Raw genomic sequence first — 7856 nt, 5'->3', positions numbered from 1 at the left:
CGCCGTGCCCCCAGCCCCCCACGCCCGTCTCCTTCCCAGATGCTCTGAGCGTTGACCGTCGCCGGGCAGGCCTCGGCCCGCCATGAACACCTCCCCAGGCACGGTGGGCAGCGACCCGGTCATCCTGGCCACGGCCGGCTACGACCACACCGTGCGCTTCTGGCAGGCCCACAGCGGGATCTGCACGCGCACCGTGCAGCACCAGGACTCCGTATCCTCTACCCCGCCCGGGGGCGGGACGGTGGCCCCGGCGGGACACCAGCAGGGGCCTCCCGGCTCTCTTCCCTGCCCCCTTCCTTAACACACCCAGCAGGTGAACGCATTGGAGATCACGCCCGACCGCAGCATGATTGCTGCTGCAGGTACAGGTGATTCTTGACTTCTGCCTCCCGACCTCTGACGGGTCCACCCAGCCCTGCTTCAGTTCCGCCCGTGTCCCCAGGTTACCAGCACATCCGCATGTATGACCTCAACTCCAATAACCCCAACCCCATCATCAGCTACGACGGGGTGAATAAGAACATCGCCTCCGTGGGCTTCCACGAGGACGGCCGCTGGATGTACACCGGCGGGGAGGACTGCACCGCCCGCATCTGGGATCTCAGGTGTCCGTCCGGGTGCTGGGCAGGAGGGGCCCCGCCTAGGGTTGGCTGTGGGCTGAGCCAGGGTGCTTTGTGTTGGCGCTTTAGTGAAGGAAGGAGAAAAGCCTGATGGAGCTATCCCTACCTTGAGGCAAGGGGCTGGCCTTCCATTCCCCAGGGAGGAAAGGCCAGAATTCCCAGCAGCTGGAGGAGAAGTTGGCCAGGGCAGGGCATCCAGCCCGAGACAGTGTGTGACTCTTGACCGCCACCACAGGTCCCGGAACCTGCAGTGTCAGCGCATCTTTCAGGTGAACGCGCCCATTAACTGTGTGTGCCTGCACCCCAACCAGGTGAGGGGCATTCCTGGGGCCGGGCACCCCAGGGGGCTTAGGGGGACCAGCAGCGTGCTCACGCCTCGCCTGCCCCGCACACCCCAGGCGGAGCTCATTGTGGGTGACCAGAGTGGCGCTATCCACATCTGGGACCTGAAGACCGACCACAACGAGCAGCTCATCCCCGAGCCCGAGTTCTCCATCACGTCCGCCCACATCGACCCCGACGCCAGCTACATGGCAGCCGTGAACAGCATGGTGAGCTCAGTGGACCGGCCGGAGGGTCGGCTGCACCCCGGGGGTCCCGCAGGCCCGCGCTGCCCCCCAGCCCCAGCCCCAACACCCATCCAGCGCCTCACGCCAGGAGCCTCCACGTGCCACTCCCGCTGGCCCCCTTGCTGCTTGCCCTGTCCCCTGCCACCACCCGCCCCGCAGGCCGGCCACTCCCCTCCCCTGCTCACCTCCTGGTGCTGGTGGGCTCCCTTCCTCCTCTCTGGGCCTCCGGACCTAAGTCACCTATTTCTTCCTCGGCCATTGAAGCGTCCTGCAGCCTTGCTGGCTGGACTTTGACATTCCCCTAAGGAGACCACGAGATGCCCGGGCCCCTTCCCATGGCCCAGAGAATACTCTGGTTTGGGGCCTCATTGTCTCCCTTTACGTCACTTAAATCCCAGCATGTTGCTTTTTCCATATCCCAGACTTCTCCCTGGGTACCGCCTGTCCTCCGCGCCTCCCTGCTGGCCAAGTAGCACCCTTAGCCTGTGGGAGAGTGTGTGTGTGTGAGTGTGTGTGAGTGAGACAGGCCGGTGTTGACTCGTGCTCTTGGCTGGCTGGGCATGGCCCTTGAGTGGGGCCAGGCCTCCCTGGGCCTCCTGTAGGCAGGAGGTGCAGGACCCACCTGCCTGTCCTAGCTCTGGTCCCTTTGCACATTTAGCCACCACTGCGGGGTGTCCCCGGATCCAGGTCTAGGTTTCAGTGCATTCTGGTGCTCTGGGTGCAGAATGACTGCCCCCCACTGTCTGTAGGGCAACTGTTATGTGTGGAATCTCACGGGGGGCATTGGTGACGAGGTGACCCAGCTCATCCCCAAAACCAAGATTCCAGCCCATACGCGTTACGCCCTTCAGTGCCGCTTCAGCCCTGATTCCACGTACGTGTTGGCCCGGTGGCTGGTGGGATCTGACCTGCCTGGGGCTGGCAGCTTGGCGGGGGGTGGGGGGGTGGGGGGCCACGCAGGAGCAGCTGCATCCCCACGCTCCCCTCCCCCCAGGCTCCTCGCCACCTGCTCAGCTGACCAGACATGCAAGATCTGGAGGACGTCCAACTTCTCCCTGATGACGGAGCTCAGCATCAAGAGCAGCAACCCCGCAGAGTCGTCTCGAGGCTGGATGTGGGGCTGCGCGTTCTCTGGGGACTCTCAGTACATCGTCACGGGTGAGCCTCGCCCCCCCCAGGGAGGCCCATCCTCCCCCATCCCCTGCTGAGAGCCCCCCACCCCAGGAGGGCCCTCTGAAGGGGCCAGTTGTGCTGCCCTCCTCCCTCCGCCCTAGGCCTTGGCCCTGAGCTGCCGCTCCATTCCCCTCTGTAGCCTCGTCTGACAACCTGGCCCGGCTCTGGTGTGTGGAGACTGGAGAGATCAAGAGAGAGTATGGTGGGCACCAGAAGGCTGTTGTCTGCCTGGCCTTCAATGACAGTGTGCTGGGCTAGCTTGAGTTCTCTGGACTGCAAACCACCACCAGGCGGTGGCTCTGGTGGGACTCGCCTCCCCAGCACCCTGGCCGAGGAGAGCCTCTGCGTCAGCTCAGCCCAGATCTGCCAGGCCAGCCTGCTCTCTGTGCCCAGTTGCTCTTCAGGATGCCCACTGCGCCAGGCTGCATTGCCTGGGTGGGGAAAGGCCGCACCGCCTAAGAGACTGGACCCCAACCTGAGGCTGAGCCCCGTTTCCCTCCTGAGCCCCGCCCCCGCCCCTTTCAGTCCTGAGGCTGCAGAGAGCACCACCATGGCGAGATCAGGGTTTATTAGTCTGCGACAGCAGCCGGCCTCCGCAGCGCTGGCGGGGACAGGGCTGGCCTGGGCCAGGCGGGGTTTTAGTCTGGGAGGTAATAAAAACAGACGGACACGCAGATGTTGCTCGGGAAGCAGATGTCGATGCAGAGATAGATCAGTCGCTGCCTCTGGGGCCCTGGGGAGGGAAAAGGGGCTCATCAGTTCCTAAAGGGCTCTCTTGCTCAGCCCGTGCTGCGGGAGCCCAGTCCCCTCCACACGCCTGCCCCGACTCACCCTCTGCTCGACGGGCCCAGTAGATGGGGGTCTCTGCACAGAGGTGCCGCACGGGAGCCCCCACCTGGGCAGGGTCCACGGCACGGTCCCCAAGCACTGCCAGCAGCTCCTGTGCATGCTGGGGGTCCCGGCCGGGCGTGCGGGGTCCTTGGGCCTGTAGAAAGACTCAGTGGGCCCCCGTGTGGAGGCAGTGCCCTGCCCTTGGCTGGGTGGGACGTCACCTCCCGCCCCCACCGCCGCAGCACCTGCTCTTGCCAGCAGCCTCAGCAGAGGGAAGATAGAGCTTTCTGTTCCTCTGAAACTGGAGCCCTGGCTGGCCAGCGGGGCTGCACACAGGACCTTTTGTCTGGCCCCTGGCCTGCAGGCCCGGCCAGCTGGGCTTGCTCACCCTAGAAGTGTCCACCAGCAGGCGCAGGGTCTCCCGGTCTCGGGCCTCCATCGGGCGGAGGAAGCAGGCCTTGTGCTCCGCAGGGCGGTAACAGACGCAGCCCTGGGGAGGCAGGTGGGTGAGGCGGGGGCATCCCAACCCGAGGCAGGCTGGCAGCCTCCCGGCCCACTCACGCTCTGCCCGTCGAACAGCACAGCCCAGCTGCGGTTGCTCTGAGGCGGAGTCACTAGGATGGTTGCCATGTTCCTGGCCATGTCCACTAGGGTGGTTTGGTTGGACTGGGGCCCCGGGAGCCCCGGGAGTGGGAGCCGGAGCATCTGCGGCAGCGGCTGGCGGAGGAAGGTTAGACTTCAGCCGTGCAGGCGTCCCAAGCACGCCATGCCCTGGCCCGGGCCATTTCTGTTTTCCGCGTGGCCTTTCCCTGTACTCTTTCCCCATCCGGGCCAGTGTTCTGGCCCTGGCTCCACTGGAGGGCTGCGGCGGGGGAGCTGCCTGGTGCACCCCTCTGCTCACGCCCGGCCGGAGGGGCTCACCTTGGGTGGGCTGTGAGCAGAGCCGAGCAGCGCTCCGGTCACGGCCCCCGCCGCAGCCAGCGCCAGCAGCAGCAGCAGCCCCGCGACTTTCCAGACCCCAAGGCAGGATTTGGTCTTCAGCTGGGGACATCAGGGCAGGCTTGTTCAGGGAAGGAGGGGCTGCGGGGGGGGGGGGGATAGCGTTCCTGTCTCCTGCTCAGGACAGCTCAGGTCCTTGTCCCAGGGGAGAAGGCGCTTACCTGGGCAGGCCTAGGCCCTGGGCTCCCGCTGTGGCTGCCCTCCTCCATACTGCAGCCCCTGCTGACAAAGCACCAATTGTCCGCTGCCCCCTTCCAGCCTTCGGCCAGGGAAGTCTCAGGAAGCCTTTGATGACTGTGCCCTCCCAGACCCCACCGCCTCCTCCCCGCCAGTATCTGATATCCCCGAGAGTGCCAGGATGGCCCTCTCCCCCACTGGCTGGCCTGGCCCTGGACGCCTGGCTTGTGCAGACAGAAGAGCATGGGGTCTTGGGAGGGCATGAAAGTGAGGCCTTCGCAGGAAGCCAGCTCAACTGGCTGGCTAGGGAGCGCCCAGGCCCAGCCGGTGATTTTAGCTGGTTTGGGCAGGTTTAACGCTTCCTAGTGTGTTTCTGGTGCCTGTTACCTCAATAAATGCATGTTCAATACACTAAGGGTGCAGGGCTATGCCGGTCCTTCCCAGAAGCCAGCGCCACCATCCCATAGCCGTGCCCAGGAGGGGCCCAGGCCGGCCCACAGTGAAGCCAGCCTCCAGCACGCCAGGACAGTGAAGTCAGCTTCCCCGCTCCCCCTCGCCCCCAGCACCTCCCCCTCGCCCTCCTCACATTGGCCTTGCATGGGTGTGCCCACCACCCACCACCAGCCCTGAGGCCCTGTCTGGGGCTCTGCTTTTCCTGATGCTTCTCTGAAGTGGACTGGGCTGCAGCAGCCAAGTATTCCAGCTCTGGAATTGGAATTCCACCTTGGCCTTCCTTTCTGTGCTGGGCCTTGGGTTTTAACCCAGGGCCTGTGCACTGTCCCTGAGCATTTTTTTTTGTTGGATGTGGATCTTGAATTCTGGGCCTGGATGCTGAGCTCTTAAGCTCAAGGCTAGCACTCTACCACTCGAGCCACTTCTGGTCTTTTCTGTTTATGTCGTGCTCAGGAATCAAACCCAGGGCCTTATGCTTTCAAGGCAAGCACTCTACCATTAAGCCACCTTCTCAGCTCCTCCCTGAGCTTTTTCGCTCAGGGCTGGTGCTCTATCACTTAAGCACAGCCCAAGTAGAGACAAGACTCATGGAGCTGTTGCTGACTTAAGACTCTGATGCTCAGATCTCAGCCTTCTGAATAGCTAGGATTACAGGTGTGAGCCTCCAGTGCTCTGCTACTTAATTCTTAGCCTGTTGCCACCCACTCCTAGGCAGAAATCCCTGCTATGAAGACGAGAAGACAGCTCAGTTGGAGTTTTAGAGTTTAATGTGCATTTGGGTACACACAGTGAAGTGGGTGGGAGGTGGGGCACATAAGAGACTTCCGGCCCCTCCCCAGCAGATCAAGGCTGTGGCAGCTGCTGTGGGGGATGAGGCCCTCATGGGCCTGCTCAGTATCCAGACACACCGTTAGCCATCATCTGCACTGCCACCCTCCACTGCCTGGCCACGCAGCCCCTGGCCGTGGGGTGCGTGGTTGCAGGTACGGGACACTTTATTGCTGTGAGAACTTGGTGAATGGGGAGTGTTGTGGCCACTGGGATTCAGGGTGAAGCATTGGGAAGGAGTCGGCCAGGAGCCATGTTCCAGGCTCTGCCCAGTGAGTGCTGCAGACGCCCCACTCTGCCAGGTCAGCAGACACAGGGAACAGGTGCAGGAGGGGAGGCCAGGCCCTGCCGAGAGCCTGCTGGCCGCTGGGCCCTGCCCGTCTTACCATTCGGCTATCAACAAGGGAGTCTGAAGCCAAAGCAGGTGGCTTCACAGGCCACTGATCAAACCCCACCCTGGCCCAGGCTCACCCCAGGACAAGGGAAGACAGGAAGAGTGAATATTTTGTAAAGGACTTCCTGCACTGAGGTTGGGGCACCTCTCCCCTTCTTACCCCAGGGGCGGGGGCGGGAGCCACAGGAAATCCTTGGCCAGCACACTGCTGGCCTTCAGGTGAGCTGTGGGACATGGAAATTCTTCAGTGGGATTTACCCCTATGAGACAGAGCACAACCATTAATCTACACACTTACAATTCAATGCCACCACTCACAAATGGGTTCACAAGTTAAAAAATAATGGTTTTTGGTACCAATGCTGCTCTGAGCTACCTTCACAGCAGCCCAGAGTTCAGTGACGGCACCCACACCCACTCGGCCACTGGGCCTACCATATACTCAGTCTGAGTCACCTGGGTTTAAATGCACACTTCAGACAGCTGAGGTTTGGCCGGGTAGTTAACAGAACTGGGCAGCTCAGTGTGAAGAGCTGCAGCCCTGGACATCTGAAACGGAACAGATACTCAATTGTGACATCAAAGTGGTTTTCAAGGAAGCAAGCAGGCAGTGGCAAGGCAGCACCTCTCACCCTGAGAACAGGGTGGCACCGTCAGGGAGCAGCCCCTCCTCCACTCCACAGGGGTGAAGCTGGACGTTGCATCGGGCTGCTGGGCTGCGTGGGCACACTGGAAGCCACAAGCCAGCCCTTCTTCCTCTCTGCCCTTCAGTGATGATCCCTGAATTAAGTTTTCCAGTAAAACATGTGATGTACATCCCTAGACCCAACTCGATCTCACAAGCAAGGCTTGAGGGCTAGCTGAATCCTGGGCAGATACTATGTCTGCCCTCACTGACAGATACAAAGCCCAAGACCCACCTGACAATGCCCTCCAAGCTTAAAAGTGCATCTTAAAATATAAGCATCTGTAAACAACACCTCCCCCCAAGCGTTTACTTACAACATTAACAACTACCACCCTCTGCTTAACTTCAATTGCAGTCTGTGGCCACTCCAACCATGCCTAAGTCCCACCTATTAATCTGGGTAACTGATTTTTCAATTTTCTTTTTTTTTTTTATTCCCGAGGTTAAAGACACTAGATCTTTAACCTTGAAGGGCGGGCAAGAGGTCAGCTATGCTGTCAACATAGAAGTCGGGGACCATTTTCTTCTTGGACATACAGTCACTTTCCTGATTGCTCTTCACATCTCCAAGAGTGGAGACTCCGGTGAGGGTCAGGATGGTCTTCAGGCCACAGGTGGCGCCCAGCAGGATGTCTGTGTCCAGGCGGTCCCCCACCATGATGGTGCGCTCCGGGACGATGCCGTATTCCTGGGACACGCAGTCGAAGATAAACCGGCTGGGCTTCCCGATGATGTCGGCCTGGCGCTGGGCAGCCATCTCCACGGCTCGAACCAGGCAGCCGGTACCTGCGGGACGGAAGGAAGGGGACGTCTGGGTCAGGGGGGCAGGCAGGCAGACAGACAGGGGCCGAGGCCCGCCCGGCCGCCTCCCCGCCCCGGGGCGCACGGACCCGCGATGAAGTGGCCGTTCTCCAGCGGGAGCCGATTGTCCATGTTGGTGCCCACGAGCAGGCAGCCGGGCTGCTGCAGGTAGCGCACGGCCTTGGTGAGCTTCATGTAGCTGAAGTGCGGGTCGAAGCCCACCACCACCGCGCGCACGTCCGGCTCCAGCGGGGCGGCCAGCCAGTCGCCGGGACCCTCGCCCCGCAGCGGCTCGGGACCCACGCCCACGCTGGCGATGCCCA

At 61.9% G+C, this 7856-nt stretch overlaps 3 protein-coding genes across 4 annotated transcripts in view; 1 reads left to right on the top strand and 2 right to left on the bottom strand.

The window, feature by feature from the left end:
• Mlst8 (MTOR associated protein, LST8 homolog (S. cerevisiae)) overlaps positions 1-2998 on the top strand; it is a 25522-nt gene extending 22524 nt beyond the window's left edge. Inside the window, exons 3-10 of the mRNA XM_013011723.1 lie at positions 40-211; positions 311-362; positions 443-605; positions 856-931; positions 1019-1171; positions 1939-2063; positions 2184-2347; positions 2502-2998. Coding sequence (XP_012867177.1) covers positions 83-211; positions 311-362; positions 443-605; positions 856-931; positions 1019-1171; positions 1939-2063; positions 2184-2347; positions 2502-2620 — 981 coding nt within the window. The 5' untranslated portion in view covers positions 40-82 and the 3' untranslated portion in view covers positions 2621-2998. The remainder of the gene's footprint in view (positions 1-39; positions 212-310; positions 363-442; positions 606-855; positions 932-1018; positions 1172-1938; positions 2064-2183; positions 2348-2501) is intronic.
• Bricd5 (BRICHOS domain containing 5) lies at positions 2997-4243 on the bottom strand (the record flags this gene model as incomplete). Its single annotated transcript, XM_013011246.1, has 5 exons — positions 2997-3095; positions 3194-3347; positions 3582-3683; positions 3755-3910; positions 4115-4243. Coding segments are annotated over 5 exons (636 nt in total), but the record flags the coding sequence as incomplete, so codon positions are not given.
• Positions 4244-7140: 2897 nt separating this feature from the next.
• Pgp (phosphoglycolate phosphatase) overlaps positions 7141-7856 on the bottom strand; it is a 4855-nt gene continuing 4139 nt past the window's right edge. Inside the window, exons 1-2 of one of the 2 annotated variants that reach the window (XM_013011747.1) lie at positions 7623-7850; positions 7141-7518 (exon numbers count right to left, since the gene is read on the bottom strand). In XM_013011747.1, the coding sequence (XP_012867201.1) occupies positions 7193-7518; positions 7623-7728 (432 nt within the window). In that variant the 5' untranslated portion in view covers positions 7729-7850 and the 3' untranslated portion in view covers positions 7141-7192. Of the gene's footprint in view, positions 7519-7622; positions 7851-7856 lie in introns of those variants that run through there. The other variant, XM_013011749.1, reaches the window with a different exon arrangement.

This window comes from Dipodomys ordii, unplaced genomic scaffold (assembly GCF_000151885.1).
Source record: "Dipodomys ordii isolate 6190 unplaced genomic scaffold, Dord_2.0 Scaffold14, whole genome shotgun sequence".
Classification (NCBI taxonomy): domain Eukaryota; kingdom Metazoa; phylum Chordata; class Mammalia; order Rodentia; family Heteromyidae; genus Dipodomys; species Dipodomys ordii.
The sequence above is the reverse complement of the archived record's forward strand: the minus strand, read 5'-3'. Positions and strand labels throughout refer to the sequence as shown.